Raw genomic sequence first — 23,306 nt, forward strand, 5'->3', positions numbered from 1 at the left:
TTCCTGGGGCAGGAACCCGGGCCCCCCTTGGCAGAGCCGGCCCTGCAAAGCGATTCTGCAGATGGAAGGAATTAGCGGGGCGGGGGAGGGTCCCACGGTGATAGCGAGAGGAAGGAGGGAGGAGAGTGTGTGTGTGTGTCTGGATCTGGGAGGGGAGGGAGAGGCAGACACATCAGACTAGACGGAAATGGGAAAGACGAAGGAGAAACACAGAGAGAGACACACACAGCCACGGAGACAGACAGAGACCAGGGGCACAGGAGATACTAGTCTGAGGGAGAAGGCAGAGTGTGAGAAAAGTGGGGAAACAGAAAAGAAAAAAAAACAGAAAACGAGTGAAAATGACATAATTGGCGAGGATTTGGCACGAACGCGAAACAGAGCAGCGCTGAGGGCAGCAAGAGAGGAACTGGATCTGGACGGGGCTGTGCTGGGCTCCCGCGGGCTCCGGAGGACCGCGGGGAGCGGGGGGCGGGGGGCGGGAGGGGCCGCCCAGGGGCGGGCCAGCACCCGCTGCTCGTTTAGACGGGCTTTGCCTCATTTCCCTATTCAAGGATACAGCCAATGGGAGGCGAGGACGGAGCCCGAGGGGCGTGGCCTCCTGGAGCCCCGCCGCCCCGGGAGCGGTCGCCGGAGGGGTCAGCGCAGAGGCAGATAGCGGATCGCCGCGCGGGGCGGGGCGGGGCGGGGCGGCGGCGCGGAGGGGGCGGGCCCCAAAGTTTCCTGCCCAACTTTCGCTGCCTCCTTCCTCCGCCCGCGCGCCGCGGCCGCAGTCCCGGGAGGTGGCGGCGGCGGCGGCAGTGGCGGCTGCGGGCGGCGCGCAGGGCGCGGGGCGATCGCCGTCGGGGCTCGGGCGGCGGGCAGCGGGCTCAGGCTCCCCGGTGCCCGCCCCTCCGCTGGAGGTGGGGGGCGCGAGCGGGCTGCCGGGGAGGGGCCGGCACCGCCGCCGCAAAATGAGCCTGCTGTCGGCCATCGACACCAGCGCCTCGGTGTACCAGCCGGCCCAGCTGCTCAACTGGGTCTACCTGTCGCTGCAGGACACGCACCAGGCGAGCGCCTTCGATGCCTTTCGGCCCGAGCCGCCCGCCGGCGCCGCGCCCCCGGAGCTGGCCTTCGGCAAGGGCCGCCCGGAGCAGCTGGGCTCGCCCCTGCACTCCAGCTATCTCAACAGCTTCTTCCAGCTGCAGCGCGGAGAGGTGGGTGCCCCCGCGCGCCCCCGCTCTTCGTCCGCAGCGCGGGGCCCTTTCCTATCTGCCCGGCTCTTCCTGGCGGGGCCCGGCCCGGCTCCGTACGGCCGGCCCTCCTTGGCTTGGCTTGGCTTAGCTCAGCTCTGCCAAACTCGCTGCCCGAAGTCCCCGGGGCGCCGGGAGCGCGTCACCTCCCGGCTGAGCCCAGCCGGGAGCAGCTCGGGCGCGGGCGGGGCCCTCCCGGCTCCTCTCCCAGCCCCCCGCGTTCTTCTAGAGGGGTGGGGGAGCAGGGAGGCGACGGGGCGGGGGGCTCCGGATTCTCTCCAGACTGCCAGGCGGGGAGCCCCTTCCAAGTGTTCTTCCCACACCCAACCCCATCCCCTTCTGGGCCACCGCTCGCCGGGCCGGACAGTGCAAATTCTGCTCCCAGCTCCTCTGCAGGGAGGAGGGGGGGCGGCTCTAAAATCTTTTCTCCATCTACCTGGGCGGTTTCTGACCCAAAGGGCACCCTGGGGAGCAGTGACTCGCCCCGAGGACTTTACCTGTTGTTCCCACGCTGGGACCCCCAGATCCGTCCTCCCCCAGCCACATAGGAAGTGGTTTTTGAGGGCTTGACCCCACAGACTGCGCTGTCCCCCGCCCTCCCAGCCTGGAAGGAAATGAAAGGGAAATCCTCTTGAGCTCTTGGGAGGGGGGCTGGTAGCGGGAGAGGTTCCAGCTGCCAGTGCCTTCCCCACAAACCTGGGCCGGCTGCTCACAAAGTCTGCTCCTGGGTGGATTCGGTTACACGGAGTCGGAGGGGCAGTGCATCTTCCCAGCTACGTAAACACACAGGCTCCCAGGAACTCCCAGCCCCTTTGAGGGTCTTCAGAGTCTTTCTGCATCCCACTCCCCGCTCTTCCGTTTTGGGCCCCTCCTTCTCCCCCACTCCCACTTGCTCCTGCTTCGTTTGTGAACTGCAGACACCCTTCTGTGGCCTTCCCTCCCTCCCCTCTGGCAGCTCCCCTTGGAAAGGTTTTGGGGAGAAGGGGTGAGGGAGAGGACACACATGAGGGTAATTTTCCTTCAAGACATGAGCACACCGGTTAGTTTTAGAGGCCTGGCCGTTTGGGGGAGAAGGCCAGTGCACTGGGGATGAAGGCTGAGACAGAGGGTCACCCTCCCTGGCCTCGTCCGGCGTTCAGCTCAGCCATTCCTGGCGAGGGGAGACAGGGCGTATAGCATGCAGGCCTGGGGGCCAGAGGTGGGCCCGCGCCCGGGAGCGGAGAGGAGCGCTGGCTGACCTGAGCCGGGCTGGCTGGGCACCGCTGAAGGAGAGGAGCGTGGAGCGGCAGCCTTGGTGCCAGGAGAAAGCATTTGTATGCCAAAGCTCTTTGTAAATTGTAAAGCACTCTCCACACGAGGAATTATTCTTGGCTGGGAATCTTCCTTTCTTGTAAGAGGCTTTGCTGCCTCTTCAGGGAACTGGCTGCGGGGATCAGTGATCTGGAGGGACGGTGTGTGGGGTCTTTCTTCAGGGCGTGGGACTTCTCTGACCAAACATGCGCTGAGCTCCGTGCGGGCCCCTGGGGACTCGTTCCCAGGCTCACGGGGCCCAGGTGAGAAGACGGACGGGACGATACAGGGTGAATGGTTGTGGGGTTTCCTGCAGGTCCTGTGGAAGCCCGAAGGGTGGAGGGTGACTGTGACCCGGAGGACAAATGGGGGTCCCTAATCAGCCCCTGCTAGCTTTTCACTGCCCCCCACCCTATGGTGTGGCCTTGTCGCCCAGTGAGAACAAGGAGTTTGGGGCCATCGGGAGTCCCCTGTGGGAGGAGTTTGGTGTGCCTCCTCTCGGAAATTTCTGCGGCCCAGGATCCTGGCTGGCTCTCAGTGAGACCAGGCTCCCTGCTGCTTACCTCAGTTTCCCTCCGAAGAGGCACATTCCTTCCCTGAGGCCCAAAGAGTCTCTCAGGACCTGACTTTCAGGGAGCCTCAGTTAACCCATCTGTTACATGCCGTCTCTGCTGTTCTCAGAGAGGGTGCATGGTCTGAGAGCTGTACGGACAGGGAAGGGGGTGCATTAGGGGAGGCAGCAGAGGCCCCCCCCTGAGCTCCGAGGCCGGTGGCTTCCCTGGAGCGGCTGGAGGCTGTGCCTGCTGACTCGCAGAAGGCCCTCCTGGTTTTGGGCTCACCCACTCTCCCTCCCGGCCACTTGCCTCCTGACCCCGCATGGAGCCCCAGCTGTGCTGCTGCAGACAGGCCTTTCCTGCACCTTGGCCTTGGCCGGTGACCTCATGTGGCTCCAAAATAGCAACTGGCTGGGATGGCAAGAGAAAGTCCTCCCCACCTGAGTGCTACCAACGGGCTGGCCGGAGAGGAAGCGGGTCGTGTGTGGCCCGGAGGGGACGCTCCGAAGGGACCCAGGGGCCCAGGAGCGTCGCCATTCTGTGCGAGGCTGGCAGGCCCAGTGGCAGTGCCTGCGAATGTGACTGGCATGCTGACCGCTGACCACGGCCTGTCTGCGCCAGTCTCTGTGCCAAGAGCCCACCCCCTCCTGCACCACCCCCAGGCTGCTCCCACCACAATAGCAAAACACCATGAATGCAGCTGGGATTTGGGCCGGGGGGGGGGGGGACCCGGGGGCACAGAAGCCCATTGTGCCCCCGGAACCTCAGCTCTGGAAGCTGAAGATAAGCCAAGGGTTCTGAGCGGAGCGCTGGCCCTGGAGGCAGAGTGAGGGAGAGATGGCAGAGTTCACTGGCGAGGGCAGGAGCATCAGCAGGTGACTTGGATGCCTGGGTTGCTCCTCAGCTTCTCAGCTCGTGGTGAGGGTGCCAGGTCAAAGCAGGCACAGGCCCTTTGTGCAGTTTATTATTATTATTTTTTTAAGGCAACTGGGTCTAGTAACTGGGCCTTATGAACCCCAGTGACAACTAATGTCCTTGGAGAGAGAGTCCTGAGTGCCTTGGCTCAGCACATCTTCTCCCCAGGTACCCAAGGAAGGCAGCTCTACAGGGAGGCAGCTGGGAGGCCTGGGGTCTTCTCTGCCAGGTTTTGTTTGGAATTAAAATTCACAGCAGTGTGTGTCCCGTGGGACCCCTCTTCCAGAGAAGTCCGTACCGCCCTGCAGAGCACTAGCTCTGGTGCTCCTCAGAGGGAAGCCCAGGACCCTCGTGGGTAGCCCCTGCACCCGCAGGGGAGCTGTGGCTGTTACCTGTGCCAGCCCAGGTTCGATTAGGGCAGCCAGTTTCTTGTCCTCTTCCTCCAGGACAGGCATGGCTTGACGATGTGGCCTTAAGGTCAGTGATGCTTTGTGGGGGTCAGGGGAGGACTTTGGGCTCAAATGCATTTGTCCCTCCTTTGGAGACATGGTGCCCTCTAGCACAGTAAAGAAAGGCTCTGAGAAGTCCTGTGGCACAAAACCAATGAACCTTTCTTCAACCCCACATTTCCCACACCTATTGACTGGAGCACATTTTTGGCATGGAACACCTACCAGCGTTCGCCAGGACATCTCCAAGCCCAGGAGATGCTCCATCGGGCAGACCTCTCCCTTGTTGGATAGTTCCTCCCCTAGGGGGCCCCTCCTGGAGCTGTGAACCGAGGTCCCAGCACTGTCTTCTGCAGCCCCGAGGACCCCTTTACCACTCTGACCCGCCTGCCCGCCTGTGGGAGATTTGAGAACAGCAGCAAGGGTGTCACAGGCTTAACAGCAATTCTGCATCGACAGGGCTCTTAGTACCCCAGGAGGAGCGACTGGGGGCTCCTGTTTACAAGAGCCTCAGGTCTTGACAGTCTTCTGAAGGTTTTGACTTGTTACCTGTGCCCTCCAAGGTACAGATGAGCCAAGAGATCACCTGACCGGTGTGGATGTGTAGAAGAAAGCCATGTACCTGTATGAGGATGAGCGTAAGCCTTACTGAGCCTAAGAGTGGGGCTTCAGGAGCTGAATTTGTTCCCAGCAGCCCTTGCAGCCTGTGTGGGTGGGGTGAGGGTGCAGGTCCAGCAGCTGGAGAGGATACTTGGCTCCCTTCAGCCTCCCCCTGGGAATCTGAGCTCCGACTCAAGCAAGGAGGACCATCATTTGAGGCCCTGTTCGCTGAGGTGGCCTGACCTTCCCATCAAATTGAGTTAACTGGGTGAGCCTAGCCTCAGAGAGGAGCCCTCACCGCAGGGACCTTCTGGGTCAGGTGGGAGTGAGGAAAGCAAGCAGCGTTATTAATTACTAATCAGCAGCAGTATTCCCATTGTCCAGATGGGGAAACTAAGGCTCTTCAAAAGGAGAATGAAACAGGAAACCGGTGGCAGACCCAAGGCACCAGCCTAGGTCTCAGGATGCTGGTGTGTGTGTGTGTGTGTGTGTGTGTGTGTGTGGTGGTGGTGGTGGTGGTGGTAGTGGTGTATAATCTTTTATTCTGTCCTCTGGCCATACTGGTCTGCTCGAGGTTTCTAAAAACTCCAGGCAGTCCCACTTCTCAAAGCTTTTGCACTTGCTCTTGCTTCTACCTAAAACGCTATTCCCTGTCCTTGTACAACCGACAGACCCCAGATTACTTCTTATGCCACAAGCCCCTACTCTGGGAGGCTGTATCTGGCATTCACGGGGAGCACACCTCCTCCAGCTTCTCTGTCCCTGCAGGTTCTGTGTGTGACAGAAGAATCGTACACACTTCTGGTAAAGCATGTCTTAACTTTGGTCTTGCCATGAAACGCACACGGTATGTGTCCGTCTCAATAGCACTCTCGTCAGCACTCTGAGAGTGGGAATCTTTGCAGTCCTAGCATCCGATGCTTAGTCAATGCCCAGGCCATTCTAAGTGCTCAGTTAACGTTTACCGGGTGGATGTGTGGGAAGATGACTTGAATCGAACCTTCTCCTCTTTTCTCCCTCCAGACATGTGATTATGTGAAAGCTCTCCTCAGTCCCTTAACCTCTTGCTTTATCTCACAGACGGTTTATGGAATCTTGATTAATTGGAAAGAGGTGACTTGGAGATGGTGAAATCTTGTCCCTAGAGCAGTCCCAGCAGACGCCTAGATAATGCTGACGGTTCTTAACCTTCTTGGTTATCGACCTCTCTGAGAGTCTGAAGATGGCTAGTCTTTCTCCTTACCACAGTGGTCGGCAAACTGCGGCTCATGAGCCACATGCGGCTCTTTGACCCCTTGAGTGTGGCTCTTCCACAAAATATCATGGCCTGGGCAAGTCTATTTTGAAGAAGTGGCCTTAGAAGAAGTTTAAGTTAAAAAAAAAATCGGCTCTCAAAAGAAATGTCAATCGTTGTCCCGTTGATATTTGGCTCTGTTGACTAATGAGTTTGCCAACCACTGCCTTACCACAACACACAGAGCACAGCATACATGCACATGCAGACACACATGGCTGTGCATGATTTCAAGAGGATCCTGGCACCTTAGTCAACAATGAAGTCCTAATCAAGGCCCCTGGCTATTGGAGCTGCAAGCCTCAGTGGTAGCCCACACTGAGCAAACCTTAGGGTCCCTTCTAGGTCTCAGATTCACTCACACTTTCTGCTTTCATTCAGCGAATGCATTCCAGGAGAGGCAGCCTGGTCCCCACTGCTGATGCTCAAGCTGGCAGAGGGCATATGGCTGTGAAACCTGAGCACCTGTCACGTGATTGGTGCTTGGGCTGGAGTAGGAATGACTGGGTGGGGAGGGGGTCTCCCTGTGTCCTCTATGCCTTGTCCTGCTGCAGCTGCTCCTTCACTTTCTGATCCTTTTCCCATTTCTCTCTCTCTGCTCCTCCCCTACCAAAAAGAACACGGGTCGCTTTTTAACATTAGCCTGTCACTGAGCACTGGCTGTGTTTGGAAAACTGTATTTTGCACGTCCCAGGAGAATGGACCTCAGGAGGCAATGGTGTCCGTGGGGGACCAGGGCGAAGGGCTGCCGGGTGAGGCTGCCAGCTCTGCCACCTTCCTGACCGACAGGTCAGCTTGAACCCCAGAAGCAAACAGGAGCAGGGCTGGGGTCTGACCTCGGCCAGGGAAGCCTTCCATCAGGTGGGCCTTCACTTTCCCATCGGCCGACTCCTTGCCCTGACAACCTCTCACCTAGCCCAGCCCACATCCGCCTCTGCTTGTGTGTACAGGGTGCGTGCGTGCCTGCGTGCGTGCACTTGACTCCGGGCCTGGAGCCCCAGAAAGATGCGAGGAGTAGATGTGCAGACCCCTTGGAGAATGACGCCGGAGTCATTCGTGAGATGAATGGTTTCTTGTCTCAGAGAGAAGCAAGGGCGCGCGCGTCTGTGTTGAGCATACAGGGGAGACTTTTGGGATAAGAGAGCAGTTGTTCCGCTGATGAAAGGACCCCACAAAGCTGGAGATTAGCATCAGTGCTTCCCGCTCCGGACCCATCTCAGGCCTGCGGGGCAGAGCTCATTATTGGCTTGTGCCAGGCCCCCTCGGACGCAGCCCTTGTCATTGCCTGGCCCCTCCATGCCCTTCCCTGCAGGTGCTGCTCCGTGTCCGCCAGCAGTCCTACCTTTCTGCCCTGCATGGGCTCTTCTCCCTCTAGGCTGGTCTCGGAAGCTTCTGCCCACCTGCCCTGATCCTGGCCTGTCTCCCACCCACTTTGCCCTCTTGCTGTCCTGGTGCAGGTAGAAGGGGGTGGGGGGTGAGAGGAGAGAGAGAGCACAGCTTGGCAGGCTAAGTCAGCCCTGGAAATCTCTGCCTCTGTACCCCAAATCCCTCAGCAGAACCCCAACCCCAGGGCCCAGATCCCTCACGTAGCCCCAAAACGCCGGTGCCTCATCTTGCCAGTGCCCAGAGGCTTGGCAGTATGATGTCAGAGGCCTCTGTGCCAAGAAGAGTGGTTCACACCTGGCGCCTTCCCCTGGCTCCCCTTCCCGGAGGGGAAGCCAAGCCCTGGAGGCCGAGTGGTGGCTGACGCAGGACAGGCCACCAGACCCGTATGTGTGTGAATCTCCTCTTGGCCGTCCACATGCTTGGGCAGCTTGCTGAGCCTCAGTTTCCAGTTCAGTAAAATAATGCCGAGGACTAAGAACAGAAGAGCTTCTAGTCAAGTATGTGACACAAGTAGGGTGTCTTCCTATCTACCTTTCTCCAGCAGCCACGCCAGACCTCGGAGAGGTTCCAGCAACGGGCAGGAGTCTGACTCTGTCCCCCGGTGTGGTGTGGGGATCCCTCTCTTCCCGCTAGCTGCCTGGCCCGCTGACACAGGGAGGGAGACGATGGTTTCCCCTGCCCAGGCTGGTGAGGAGGCCTTGATGGCCCAGAGGCTTCCGCCCATCACACGAGGGGCTGCTCCCAACCAGTGCCCAGAACAGTGAATCTGGGGTGAGACCACTCTTTGACTTAGTCCACAGGAACTCAGAGGCCTCAACCTAAACCCCTCAAGGTATTAAGGCATCCATTCCCTCTCCTGTCAAGTGGGACTCCCAGGCCCTCCCCTGCCTGGGGGATCGGCACCCAGGACCGTCCCGGTGTAAGGAGCAGCCCAACCGTCTGACAAGGGTTGCAGAGTCTTTGCCTTCAGGGATGTCCAGCCTCGTGGAGACACGAGGAGGCATCCATCACCTTGCAAAGAGATCAGAGACTCCAGAGCTCCTCCAGGCAAGGGCAGGGGCATCATGGGTGTTCCGCCTGTGGCAGTGAGGGGCAGGGCTGAGGCAGGGAGGCCCGGAGCCCCCTGGAGGAGGCTCGGGCCTCTGGGACTAGTGTGGCCTCAGGAGAACCTGAATCCGGGCTTTTCATACTGTCCCGAGGCCTGAGTAAGAGGAAGCGGTGGTTTCCAGGCCCCACTTCCTCTTACTCAGGTAAGATAAGGTTCTACTGGGTAGAACCTTGTCAGCAGCCTTGTCCTGGAGGAGGTTTGGATGGGCACAGAGAGGGCCTCTGGGGGCCAGCAGCAAGGGCAGAACCGGAGGTAGGACAGCAGTCGCTCCATGGGATGCAGAAAGGAGCAGCTGGGCTGCTGCAGAGTTAGGGGTTGGTGGATGCAGGCAGGGCTACCCAGCCTTGCCCTGGGCCTGAGATGGCAGGACCTAGAACCGACTGAGTGCTGGCTGCATGCTGGGCTCCGGGGTATCTGTCAACTCCTGGGTGTCGGACCTTAAGAAAGGGGGGCTGCAGGGATTGCCAAGCCTGCCACCTCCCCTGCTCCATTTTCCATTCTGCACGTGGGAAACCCGAGAGGCAGGGCCCAGCTCTGCCGCCCGAAGGGAGGAAGCGGTGTCCTGGCCTCCTCTCCATCAGTCGCCACCGGCCACGGGGCCAACTCACCTTTCACCTCCATGGCCTGAGCTCCTCCTGGGACTTTGGAGAGGAAACAGCTTGCTGCCCCACCCGCCCTTGCGACATGGACAGGCCTCCTGGCCCTGGGGCTGGCCGTGTGCCCGGGTCTGGGTCTCAGTTTCTCCATCTGTGAGGGCGAGGCTGTGTCAGCTCACGTCCTTCCAGCCCCAAGGTGGTACCATCCTGACTTGGGCCGGAGCGCGGAGAGGGACAGGCCGGAGCCCGGAGCTGGGGTGGGAGAAGCAGAGAGGAGGGAGCTCTGCCTCGCCCTCGGACCAGGAGCTGCTTTTGTGGCGGGGGCCAAGCGTGACCCTCGTGAGGTGTCGAGCTGCCAGCGAGAGGGCAGGCTGCTCAGAGGCCTCAGGCCGCCCAGGGGTACCAGCAGGGCCATGGGCAGGGGCGTGTGCCCACGGGACGAGGGAGAGGTTTGCAGGGGAGACTTCGTGCACTTTCTGGCACCCACCACGCTTCCCCTTCCTCTCGCCGACTTGCTGCCAGAACAGTCCCGATGCCTGTGGACTTCCTTAAATCGCATCCAGAAAAGAAAAGGAAAAGAAAAAAAGGGGGGAAAGAGGGTTGTTATTTGTGAAAATTGCATTTCCCAGCCGTGAGGGTGACTCACGCATTTGGAGCTTCAAGTTTCTGTTTGGATGAACTTTTCTCTGGGAGGCTGGGCCGGGCTGCCCTGCCTCAGGCCAGCGGCTGGGGAGAGGCCTAGAGTCCATCTGAGGAGAGATCTGACAGCTGGAAAGTTCAGGTGCTCCCTCAGGTGACGCAGGGCTGGTTGTACTGAACTGCCCGGGGGAGCTTTCAAAAGGCAGACTCGAGCCCAGACAGCACAGCTCAGTGGCTGAGCCCTGACCTATGAACAAGGAGGTCACTGTTTGATTCCCGGCCAAGGCACATGCCTGGGTTGTGGGCTCGATCCCCAGTGTGGGGCATGCAGGAGACAGCTGATCCGCGATTCTCCCCCATCATGGATGTTTCTCTCTCTCTCTCTCTCCCTCTCCCTTTCTCTCTCTGAAATCAATAAAAATGTGTTTAAAAAAAAAAAAAAAAAAGAATTGTCCAAATGCTAGATGTTATGCGTGTATCGTTTATAGGGGTCCTCAAACTTTTTAAAGTGGGGGCCAGATCACGGTCCCTCAGAGAGCCGGAGGGCCGGACTATATGAACTACTAATTCCTACTGTAACACCTCGGCTGCGCTCACTGCCCAAAAAACCTGGCGGGCCGGATCAGACTCCTCTGCGGGCCGCATGTGGCCCGTGGGCCGTAGTTTGAAGACCCCTGGAAACTTTAGCACAATAACAAGAGCAGAGCCCAGGCCCTCGGCCCCAGGTGGCCGCTTTGCTAGGTTTGAAGCAGGGCCCAGAGAACTGCATTTGTGAAAAGTTTCCCAGGCCATTCAATACAAGCTGGAACATCCTCATCTGATCTGTAAAGGGAGACAGTGACTCATCGGGCTGTGAGCATCAGCTATCTTAACATGTGTGAAGTTTTCAGGGCTCGGTCCAAAGTAGGTGCTCAGTGATCATCTCAGTGATCATCTCACCCCATTCCCACCGGAGCCCTCCCATAGCCCTAGGTGGTTCCGTACTGGCTCCCACCACCCAGGGATGGGGACCTTCCATTTCTCAGGGTGGACCACCCCATCTTGGGCCTGGAGAGCTGCCCTCAGACCTGCGGGGTTGGGCGGTGTCTTCCACTGGTCCAGGGTGGCATGGTAGCACTGGGCAGTGGCAGAGCAGAGATGACCATTGGGAGCCTTCGAGTTCCGTGCCCAGTGGCTGGAGGCGACTGTGTGGGGCCTGGGCTGCCTGGGACATGGTCTATGTCTTCCCTTCTAGGCCGAGGCTCCAGGGAAGACCTGCCTGAGGGAACAGAGGCTCAGAGAGGGGGGCCCGGAAGGGGTCTAGAAAAGGGTAGCACCCAGATGGTGAGACTATGTCCTCTAGAAGGGGAGTCCAGACCCCAGAGATGGAACATGTAGGGAAGCTGAGGTAGACAAGTGTGAGCAGTGGGGTCTGTCCTGGTTGTGGGGGTGCCTGCTCCCTTGGGGCGGCTCTCAGCTCACCTCCTTCCCCTCCTCACATTGAGGGGACACAGAAAGGACCCCGCCACCCTGGGCCGCTGTCTGCCTCACTTTAGTAAGGGAGCTGGAGGCAACTTCCCCTCAGGCCTCTCCTCGCCCATCAGCCCGGGGACTCCTGAGAACAGGCTGTGTCTCTCCGTTAGACCCAAGGCCCCCCGAGGCCACCGTTCACTCCCGGAGTTCTCGGGCACCTGAGCTGGGGTCAGGGTGCCCAAGCCCGTGCCCAGGCCTGTCATTGACCCTCCTGAGAAAGCTGCCTCTTTCCAGCCTTGGCCTTGACCCAGGAAAAGGAGCCATGGCCTCACCGCAGGCCCCACCTTCACCAAATTCCAGTGTGCCTGGCCGCAGAGCGGGGACTCCTATAAATAGAGGGTGTATACAGCAGGAGGCGGCCTGGGCCTCGTCTGCTTTGAAGCCAGGCGAGACATCTGGCTCCTGTCAGCTGGAGGTGGGAGAGGTGGGAGAGGTGGGAGAGGTGAGAGAGGCGGGCCCCTTCCTCCCTGGCTCCCAGAGAGCCGGCCAGGCCAGGCCCTGGGCTCCCCAGACACAGTCTGCACAGGCCTGGTGCTGCCGGAGACCCGGCAGAGCGCTGGCTCTCTGCCCGCTGGAAACCATGCTGCCCCCGTCGTTCCGCTTCCTTCCTTACAAGTGGAGTCAGCTCTGACATACGGCCGTGGCCGGCCAACTGTGGCTCGCGAGCCACATGCAGCTCTTTGGCCCCTTGTGTGTGGCTCTTCCACAAAATACCACGGCCTAGGCGAGTCTATTTTGAAGAAGTGGTGTCAGAAGAAGTTTAAGATTAAAAAATTTAGCTCTCAAAAGAAATTTCAATCGTTGTGCTGTTGATATTTGGCTCTGTTGACTAATGAGTTTGCCGACCACTGACATAAGGGACTTGTCTCCAGCCCTCCACCTGTGAGTGGAAGAGCTCGTAACCCAGCAGGTGGTTCTCTGCTGACTTGCGTATCTTCTGGCAGTGGGAGGAGAACTAATGGTAATAATAACTCACATTGTGGCCCTAACCGGTTTTCTCAGTGGTTAGAGCTCAAGGGTCCCAGGTTCGATTCCGGTTAAGGGCATGTACCGTGGTTGTGGACACATCCTCAGTAGGGAAGTGTGCAGGAGGCAGTTGATCGATGTTCTCTCTCATCGATGTTTCTAACTCTCTATCCCTCTCCCTTCCCCTCTGTAAAAAAAAATAAATAAATAAAAATAATAATAATTCTCATTGTCATCGCCATCACCACCCTCTACTAACCGAGTGGTTTCAAGTGCCATAGGTTTGTGACTTCCTGTTATCTTCTAGAAACCCTAGGAGACAAACATCATTATTCCTGTCTTCCAGACGGCCACTGTGGCCCAGGTTGGCTAACTGGCTTGCCCATGGACCTACGACTAGATTTGGATTTGAACCCAGGCTCCAGGAGGCCTGAGCCCGTGGGCATCGGGGTCGTTGTGAATTTGTGTGTGTGTGTGAGTGCGTGGGCCCATGGACATGCCCTGGCCGTGGCTGTGACTGAGTGTGTCAGGCCTCCTGGGCCCTCACAGCCTCTGTCCCCCCCACAGGCCCTGAGCAGCAGCGTGTACAAGAGCGCCTCGCCCTATGGCTCCCTCAACAACATCGCCGACGGCCTCAGCTCCCTCACCGAGCACTTCTCCGACCTGACCCTGACCTCTGAGACCCGGAAGCCCAGCAAGAGGCCGCCGCCCAATTACCTGTGCCACCTGTGCTTCAACAAAGGACACTACATCAAGGACTGCCCCCAGGTAAGGCAGCCTGGCCCGGGGCGGCCCGTGGGCCCCTGTGCCCTGTGGGCAGCTCCTGTGGACGGGCAGCCCTGCTCTGCCCCCTCCCAGGTCTCCACCTTCTTTCCCCCTCCGGTATTCCTGAGCAGGCCTGGATGGTGTGAGTGGGGAGGAAGCCCAGCGTGGACCTGTTCTAGTTAGGCAGCAGTCTGGGTGGGGGGACCCCAAAATGAGGTTTTGGACCTTCCAGTCCCTACCCGTGTTCCTGCCAGGGTGGGTCCTGTTACCGCGAGGCGTGAGGTGGGACAGGGGCCAGCAGCCTCCTCACAGCTCTCTCCTGAGACCCCAAAGCCTCACACTCACAAGGAAGGAATGCGGGCGCTGGGCCAGGAATCCAGATGTGCGCCCCTCCCCCAGGCCCACCTCTGCCTGCTCTGCGCCAGGCTTCCTCCTCAGCCTGCAGCTCGGAGGGGGCTGCCCCACCAGGGGGCTGGTGAAGGCGCTGTGGGGGAGGAAAGGGGAGTAGGAGATTGGGGGTCTCTCACCAAATGCTTTGCCGAGTCAGGGTGGGGCGCTGGGGCAGCTCCCACCCACGAGGTGAGCCAGAATCCGGGGGAGAGAGGTCATCAGTTGTTTTAAATATGGTGCAAGATTATCAGTGATTTCCCCCCATTATTTTTTCATATTTTCCAGTGTTTTTATGATGTGGTACTACTTACTCTGTGTATGTAATGGAAATGGAATCCTGTAAACTCAGAAAACCCATGCTGTCTCACCCTCCAGATGTTGGAAGCCGAGGGCATGGCTGGGTGGGGCTGGCCCCGCAGGCAAGGGAGGCTGAGATGTGCTTCTCGCTCACCATTCCCTGTGCCCTGTCCCCTTGCTTCCCGCACCGCCAGGCGTGGCCCGTCAGTGCAGCCTGGGAGCGGGAAAAGCCCAGACGCGCAGGCCTCCCTCGGCCCCGGGCACTGTAGTGAGACCCCCTCCCTGTGATTCATGTCAGGGGCCTTGGCCTCCCTCGGCCCCAGGCACGGGAGGCCCTCCCTGGCTCCTGAGTAGGGGCAGCTGACCCACGGTGGCAGTTCTCCACATCCACATCCCGTGGGCCTGTCTTCCCCTCAACACGGAGTCAGCAGGGCCCTGGCCCGAGATCTCAGCAGAAAGGGAGGCCCCGCCCTCCAGGGCCAGACGAACAACCGAGGACCCAGTTGGTCAGAGTAGTGCCCGTGGCTCACCCAGAGACAGCACCCCCTAGTGCCCTCCCCAGCTGAGCCCCCCGCAGAGGGGTTTTCCCGCTCTCAGTCATGCACAGCAACACCTCAAAACCTCCCTCCATCCTGCCCGCCTGCAGCCTGGGAGGGGGCAGAGCAGGACACAGGCGCTGGGATGAGTGGTCCTCCAGCATCATCTCATTCAGTCTCAGAACTACCCAGCATGCCAAGTGCTCCATTAGCCTTATGCTACCTGATGCTTCGTGTGAGTCAGGGTCAGCACAGGACCATTGGCCTGGAGGATTCAGGAATCTATCCCCTCCCCCGAGGTGGTGACAGTCAGACTTGGGGCCGAGGAGGTGTGCTCACGCTGGGCTCAGCCTGGGAAGGCATCCAGGAGAAGGAGGGCTTGAGTGGGGCTGCCAGGTTGATGGGAAAAGAGCGGCAGATCCTCCCACAACATGACCAGTATCCCAAGGCAACGGGGTGGTGAGCCAGAGGTGGGGGCTGGGGCAGGGCGTGTGTGTGTGTGTGTGTGTGTGTGTGTGTGTGTGACCGCACTGCCCTCTCCAGACAGGGCCAGGGCTCTTCTAAATGTGGGCAGGGGGTCCCTGCCCTTGGTGCTTCTCTTGCCAGCGCAGGGCTAACCTGGTTCTTCCTTTGTGTGGATTATACAGGGTGTGTTCCCTTACCTTGTGCACGGCTCTTAACACTCTGGCAGAATTAGGAGTGATAGCCCCATTTTACAGCTGAAGAAACAGCCCCAGGGAGGTGGAGTGCTGAGGAGAGGGCAGGGAATGTGGGCAACCCAGTCTTGGGACCTCTGTGCCCTTTGCCTCCCAGAGCACCCGTGCCACCAGGTGAGACACCCATGGCCTGTGGAGCCTCAGTTTCTCCCTTGAACGGGCAGAGGCCCCCTTCTGGCCCATCACAAGCCTGCTTCTACCTGGGACTCCTGCAGGCCCAAGGACCGCCCTCCACCCTTCACAAGAGGTGGAGGGCAAAGGCTGGAAATGTCCATTTCATCATCGTAAAGGGAAGCCAATGAGGACACTAACTCATGGGATTGTGAGGATCCAATGAAAGTGCTTAGCGCAGTGCCTGGCACACAGTGGGCATTTAATACATGTTGGCCAGCATTTTTTTTCTGCTGTCGGTCACTACACCTCCTGGCAAGGTACTAGGTATTTTGGCAGGCTGGAATGTGGTTGGATGCTCCCCAGTCCTCACCTGATTACACGCTCAGGGGCAGTGCTGGGATAGATTTGGCTCTGTATCCCTCACTGTCTGACCCCCATGCCAGCCCAAGAGCTCACACACAGCAGGTGCTCAGCGCAAACCTTCCTGCATGAAGGGATGTGTGAAGAAGGCTTTTGTAAGGTCTGGAAATCTTTGCTCAAACAAAATATTATAAATATCTCAGAATATGTAATATTTAAAAGTGGAATGCTTATTTTGGTAATAACTAATGAGATATAATTTACTTACCATATAATTTACCCATTTAAAGTGTGCAATTCAGTTATAGAACATTCTCGTCACCTCAGAAAGGAACCTCACACTCTTTAGCTGTCACCCTCTGTTCCCCAGCCTCTAGGAAACCATTAATCTACTTTCTGTCTCTATAGATTTTCCAATCCTTAACATTTCATATAAATAGAATCATATACTATGTGGTTTTGGTGCCTAAATTCTTTCACTTAAATATCATTTTCAAGTTTCATTCATCAGTTCCCAATTTGGGAAGTATTCCATTCTCTTTTTCTGGAAGATTTTGTGAGAATTAATATTAATTCTTTCTTAATTGTTTGATGAGATTCATCTGTGAAAGCATCAGAGCGTGGGGTTTCTTTTGTGGGTAGGTACCGGTATTTTAAATTACTGGTTCAATCTATTCTCTTGTTACAAGTCTACTCAGATTTTCTAACTCTTCTGGAGTCAGTTTCTGTAGTTTGTGTCTTTCTAGGACATAAACTATACATACAGTTGTTCACACTATTCTATTATAATTCTTATATCTGTAATCTTGGTATTAATGTACCCCTCTTTCATCTTTGATTCTGGTAATTTGAGTCTTTTCTTTTTTTCTTGGTCAAGCCAGGTAAAGTTTTGTCAATTTCATTGAACTTTTCTAAGAACCAACATTGGGTTTAGTTACTTTCCTCTATTATTTTTCTATTTTCTATTATATTGCTTTCCAGTTTATTCTTTTAGAAATTATGGCAAAATACAAATAAATATAATTTACCATCTTAACCATTTTTAAGTGTATAGTTCAGTGACATTAAGTACATTCACATTATTTTACCACCATCTACAGACCTCTTTTCATCTTGCAAAACTGAAACTCTGTCCCCATTAAGCAATAACTCCATCTCTTTCTCTCCCCCAACCCCTGCACCATTTTGCTTTCTGTATCTGTGAATTTGACTACTCTAGGAACCTCTTATAAGTGGAATAATACAGTATTTGTCCTTTTGTAACTGACTTATTTCACTTATACTAGTAATGTCCCCAAGGTTCATTCACGACATAACATGTGACAAGATTTCCTTCCTTCCTTTATATCCTTATCCTAGGATAAATTTTTATTGATCTTAGAGAGAATGGGAGAGGGAAAGGGAGAAGGAGAAGGAGAGAGATATGAGGGAGACGCATCAATGGGTTGCCTCCGTACACATCCTGATCAGGATTGAACCACAACCTTTTGGTGCATGGACAACGCTCCAACCAACTGAGCCATCTGGCCAGGGCAATTTACTTCTCTTTTTAAGGCTGAATAATATTCCTGTGTGTGTGTGTGTGTGTGTGTGTGTGTGTGTGTGTGTGTGTGTGTGATTACCATGTTCTGTTTATCCATTTATTCATTAATGAAAAACTGGAATGTTTCCACCTTTTGACTATTGTGAATAATGCTATAATGGACATGGGTATACAAATATTCTTCTGAGTCCTTGCTTTTAAGTCTTCACTCTAATCATTGTAGTTCTTTCCTTCAGCTTGCTTTGAATTTATTTTCTCTTTCTACTGACTTTGCATTCTTTCTTCCTTCTCATATGTACAGCACATCATCCTTGGATGTGCCTTCACTGTAACATCGAGGAGATGCCATCGAAAGTTAACTCCTATGTGTACCAATTAGCCCGTGATGAAATTGGCTTTGTTATTCGTGTCTCACTTAAAGTCACGTAACCCCACCAATGACGTTGATGTTCACAACTGCACGTTTTCCTCCGAGCTGCATGCTATAGGTTTTGGAATGGCCTATCTTCATTTTAACTTATCCCAGGGTGTTTTCTGATATCCCTTTTTCCTTTTTGTGACCCACTGGTGATTTAGAAGTGTGTTGTTTAAAATCCACATATTTATGAGCTCCCCAGTTACCTTTTTAAAACGACTTCTAATTTTGTTCTAATGTGGTCACAGAGCACACTTTATGTTATTCCAATGCTTCTAACTTGACTGTGGATTATTCTGTGGCCTGGCATGTGGCTGCCTTGGAGGATGGTGCGTGCTCTGGAGAAGAATGTGGCTGCATTGTTGGGTGGGACATTCTATAGAAGTCCGCTAGGTCTGCTTGGTTGATAGTGTTGTTCGCATCTTCTGAAGCCTTGATATTCTGCCTACTTCTCTGTCAGTATAGTAAGTAAGGGTACTGAAAGCTCTATTATTGTTTAATTGCCTATTTTTTCTTCAATTCTGCCATTTTTTAATTTTTTTTTTTTTTGCTGCATGTATTTTGGTGTTCTGTTATTAGGTACATCTATGTTGTAATTGCATGTCCCTGATTGATCCTTTTTATCATTATAAAATGCCCTTTTTATTGCTAGTAACACTTTTTGTTTTAAAGTCTATTTTGTTTGATATTAGTGTAGCCAGCTGTTTTTATGGTTGCCATTTATAGGATAGATTTTTTTTTTAACTTTCCATCTGTTCAAATCTTTGACCCTAGAGTGTGTCTCCTATAGATAACCTACAGTTAGATCTTGGTTTACTTTTATCCAATCTGACAGCCTCTGCCTTTTCTTTGGATTTTTTTAATCTATTCACATGATTGATAATGCTATTGTTAATGATCTTTTGAGATATGCTATTATGGATATAGTTGGATTTGGCTCTGCCATTTTACTTTTTGTTTTCCAAACTACTGTTTTTTTCTTTTGTCTTTTATTCTTCCTTTACTTCTTCCTTTTGCATTAAATTGTATTTTTTTAATGTATCATTTTAATTTCTTTAATGAAAAATTTTTACTATTTCTAAAGCTATTTTCTTAGTGGTTGCTCCAGGGCTTATCTTATCTTTCTTATATATCTTAAATTCTTTACTTACCAGAGTCTGCTTCAGATGGTTACCGATTTAACACCAAGGAGATACAGGGCTGCCACTCTTATATAGCTCTATATATATGAGAGAGCTAGAACTTTCGTCAGATTAGCTTTCTTATTTCCTATTTCTCTTCATTTGTTGTTGTAGATTCAAATTACCACCTGGTGTCATTTTATTTATTTACTTATTTATTTAAATTCTTTATTGTTGAAAGTATTACATAAGTCCTCCTCCCATTGACCTCTCCCCAGCCTCTCCCACCCCCAGCACATACCCTCACCCCCCTATTGTCTGTGTTCATTGGTTGTGCTTATATGCAAGCATACAAGTCCTTTGGTTGATCTTTTATACCCTTCCCCACCTTCACCTGCCTTCTCTCTGAGGTTGGAAAGTCTGTTTATGCTTTTATGTCTCTGGGTCTATTTTTGTTCATCAGTTTATGTTGTTCATTATATCCCACAAATGAGTGAGATCATGTAATATTTATCTTTCTCTGACTGGCTTATTTCACTTAGCATAATGGTTTCCAGGTCCATCCATGCTGTAGCGAATGGTAAGAGTTTTTTTCCTTTTTATAGCAGTGCAGTATTCCATTGTGTAGATGTACCACAGTTCCTTAATCCACTCATCTGCTGATTGGCACTTAGGTTGTTTCCAAATCTTAGCTATTGTAAATTGTGCTTCTGTGAACATAAGGTGCATATATTTTTTTCTGATGGGTGTTTCTGATTTCTTGGAACATATTCCTAGAAGTGGGATCACTGGGTCAAATGTCAGTTACGTTTTTAGTTTTTTGAGGAAAGTCCATACCATTCTCCACAGTCTTTGCACCAGTCTGCATTCCCACCAGCTGTGCACAAGGGTTCCTTTTTCTCCACATCCTCACTAGCACTTGTCGTTTGTTGATGTGTTGACGATAGCCAATCTGACAGGTGTGAGATGGTACCTCATTGTCGTTTTGATTTGCATCTCTGGGATGATTAATGACTTTGAGCATGGTTTCATGTGCCTCTTGGACTTCTGTATGTCCTGTTTTGATAAGTGTCTATTTAGGTCCTTTATCCATTTTTTTTTATTGGATTGTGTATCTTCCTTTTGTTAAGTTATATGAGTTCCTTATAAATTTTGGAGATTAAACCTTTATTGGATATAACATTGGCAAATATGTTCTCCCATGCAGTGGGCTCTCTTATTGTTTTGTTGATGGTTTCTTTTGCTGTGCAGAAGCTTTTATTTTGAGGTAGTCCCATTTGTTCATTTTCTCCTTAATTTCCATTGTCCTAGGAGATGTATTAGTAAAGATGTTGCTACAAGATATGTCTGATATTTTGCTGCCTATGGATTCTTCTAAGATTTTTATGGTTTCCCATCTTACATTTAAGTCTTCTATCCATTTTGAGTTTATTTCTTAGCCCAAGACAGATTTGCGCTTACCTGCATCCTTTGTGCTGTTGTTGGCAAATATATTACATTTCTACATATTATAGGACAAATAATATATTTATATACATATTGCTTTATTTTTTTGTTAATATTTACCCAAGTATATTTTTTCCATTGATTTTTAGAGAGAGTGGACAGGAAAGAGGGAAAGAGAGAGAAACATCAATGTGAGAGAGAGACATTGATTGGTTGCTTCCTCCATGTGCTTTGACTGGGGTAGAGATCAAACCTGAAACCTAGGTATGTGCCCTTGACCAGGAACTGAATCCATGACCCTTCAGGGCACTCTATCCACTGAATAATACTGGCCAGAGCCATATTGTTTTATACAATTGCTTTATTTTCTTCTAACTTATTTGTATTGATTTCAGAGAGGAAGACAGAGTGAGAGAGAGAGAGAGAAATATCAATGATGAGAGATAATCACTGATAAGCAGCCTCCTACATACCCTACATTGGGAATTGAGCCTGCAACTGGGGTATGTGCCCTGATCAGGAATTGAACTTTTGATCTACTGGTTCATAAGTCCATGCTCAACCATTGAGCCATGCTGGCAAGGCTACAATTGCTTTTTACATTAGTTAAGAAGCGGCAAAAGAAAAATTTATTTACATTATACAATCCCCTAATCAGTGCTCTTTATTTTTTTCATGTATTTACATTACTGCTTTCAGCCTAAAGAACTTCCTTTAGCATTTCTTGAAAGGTTTCTGTGCCAGCATTGAAATCTCTATTTTTGTTTATTTGGGAATGTCTTTATCGCACTTTCATTTTAAAGATAGCTTTGCTGGGTATAGAATTCTTGGCTGATTTGTTTTATTTTCCTTTGAGTGCATTGAATATGTTATCTTACTGCCCTTTGACTTCCATTGTTTCTTATGAGAAGTCAGTTGTTATATTATTGACATTACATTGTAAATGATGTGTCATTTTTCTCTTGATGCTTTCAAGATATCCTTCTTGTTTTAGCTTTCAGCAGTTGTACTCTGGTGTGTTCATTTGTGACTCTCCTCACTTTTCTCCTGCTTGGAGTCTCTGAAGCTGCTTAGATGTGTTGATTACAGTTTTTCATCAGGTTGGAAAGTTTTCAGCCATTATTTCTTCAAATATTTTTCCTGCTCCTTTCTCCTCTCCTGTGGAATAATTTTTAAATGATCTAAATGCCTTAAACTTCTAAATGGACTAACTGGGAGCAGAAGCCTGAGTCAGCCCTGCCTAGCTCCTAAAGCTGACATGGGCTCTGAGGAAGGCAGCAGTGAAAGTGCTGCTAAAGCGCTCACTGCCAATGTCCTGTGGTGCCACCAGGATCCAGGGGATGGAAACCTATTCTTTTTCATAAGGGTAGGATAGCGGTATCCAGAGCTCAGCTTATCAGACCAATGGGGTTTCTCATAGATCCTGGGGTAGTCTCAGGGTATTGGGTTCTGTAAGAAGACTGGAAGAACTCAAAGCAGAGATGGAAGGTGCTGGAGACCAGTTTCCAATTCACCGAAGGGCAGCCCCTGTGAGACTGTGCATGGACCAGGGTCCATCTCCAGCCAGTGTCAGGACTGGCTCAAGAAGTCTAGGAAGCCAAGAATGTCTACCATTCAGTTCTTGAAAAGCCTGCCTCTACTGCTGTCCACAGACACTGTGCCAGGCCTCTAGTTCAAGACTAGTAATAACTTTAAAAACAACAATAATAGTTTCTAAGCATTGACTTTACCATTGAGTTTAATGTGTAATATGCATTAGCTCATTCAATTATTTAAAAAACTCTTATCAATTGATTACCAGCTGATAAAACTGAGGCCCAGAGAAGTTAAGTGACTTGCCTAAAGTCTCACAGCTAATGAATAACATAGCAGGAGTTGGAACTTGGGTCTTCCCAATTGCAGAGCCCATGCTTTTAAAATAGATTCCACTATCTACCTTTGCATCAAACTTGGCTCTCCACTGTCATTCTCAGAAAATGTTTTTTTGTTTTGTTTGTTTGTTTCTTTTTAAAAGGTAGATTACTGGAAATAAAGAGGGACCAGGACAACATGGACAGAGGTCATACTAGGCCTGGTCTGGCCAGTAGATTCTACCATTGGTCCAGCTCCAGGGTGTCTGCTGCCCCAGTGCAGTCAAAGAGGCCAGGGTGGTTTGGGGTTGTCTGCTGTAGCAGCTATAGGAACCCCAGGTGGCTGCTGGAGAGCCATGGTTGCTACCTGTTGGGCCTGTCTGCCTGGCACCTCCCGCTGGCCTCTGCACACCCATGTGGCAGGACCATGAGGACCTGAGCAACTGTACCGTGCTCAGCCAGCTGCACTTGCCTGCACAGGTATGTGGGTTTGTGGTGAGGACTTGGCACTGTCACATCTGTGCCCAGGACACAGTCTATTTAGGACAGAGCCAGGCCAGGACTCACTACAATCTCCCAGGCCTGTCTTAGCGCCTACTGTGTGCCAGGCCAAGGCTAGATAAGGCCCTGCCCCCGTCCTCCATGGGACAGACAGAGACATTGTTGGCCGTTCAGGGTGATCAGGGCTGTGTCTGAGGTTTGCAGTGAGAAACCAGTTCTGCCTGAGCTTCTGGGAGACCTCTGAAAGGAGGAGATAGGCTTGGGGTGGGGATGGCTTTCCAGCAATTATGTTTATAACAGGAGAAGTGCAGGCCATGGTGACAGCTGGCTCTCTGGATGCCTGAGGGGAGGAGCAGGAGGTGTGGCCACAGCTGTGGGAAGGGCCTGCATGCCAGGCTGCACACACTTGGCCTTTATCTGGAGGGAAGGGAAAAGCCACCCAAGGGTTTTAGGTGACCTGCCCAGGCTGGCAGCTTGAAATATCACAAAGGGAGGAAGGAAGGAAGGAAGGAAGGAAGGAAGGAAGGAAGGAAGGAAGGAAGGAAGGAAGGAAGGAAGGAAGGAAGGAAGGAAGGTAGGTCACATTGGTGGCAGGTTAGAGGCTGGCTAGAGGAGGCAAGACTCCAGACAAAACCAGTCCAGGAACATGGATAGAACATAAAGCCAGATACAAGGCAAGAGTGAGCAAAAGTTGGAGGTGAGGGACAAATT

At 52.8% G+C, this 23,306-nt stretch overlaps 1 protein-coding gene across 1 annotated transcript in view; it reads left to right on the forward strand.

Moving 5' to 3' along the window:
• The first annotated feature begins 746 nt into the window (after positions 1–746).
• Positions 747–23,306, forward strand: part of ZCCHC24 (zinc finger CCHC-type containing 24) — a 57,507-nt gene continuing 34,947 nt past the window's right edge. Inside the window, exons 1-2 of the mRNA XM_084904683.1 lie at positions 747–1,196; positions 13,109–13,309. Coding sequence (XP_084760809.1) covers positions 954–1,196; positions 13,109–13,309 — 444 coding nt within the window. The 5' untranslated portion in view covers positions 747–953. The remainder of the gene's footprint in view (positions 1,197–13,108; positions 13,310–23,306) is intronic.

The sequence above is a fragment of the Pipistrellus hanaki genome (genome assembly GCF_964339955.1).
Source record: "Pipistrellus hanaki genome assembly, chromosome: 14".
NCBI lineage: Eukaryota > Metazoa > Chordata > Mammalia > Chiroptera > Vespertilionidae > Pipistrellus > Pipistrellus hanaki.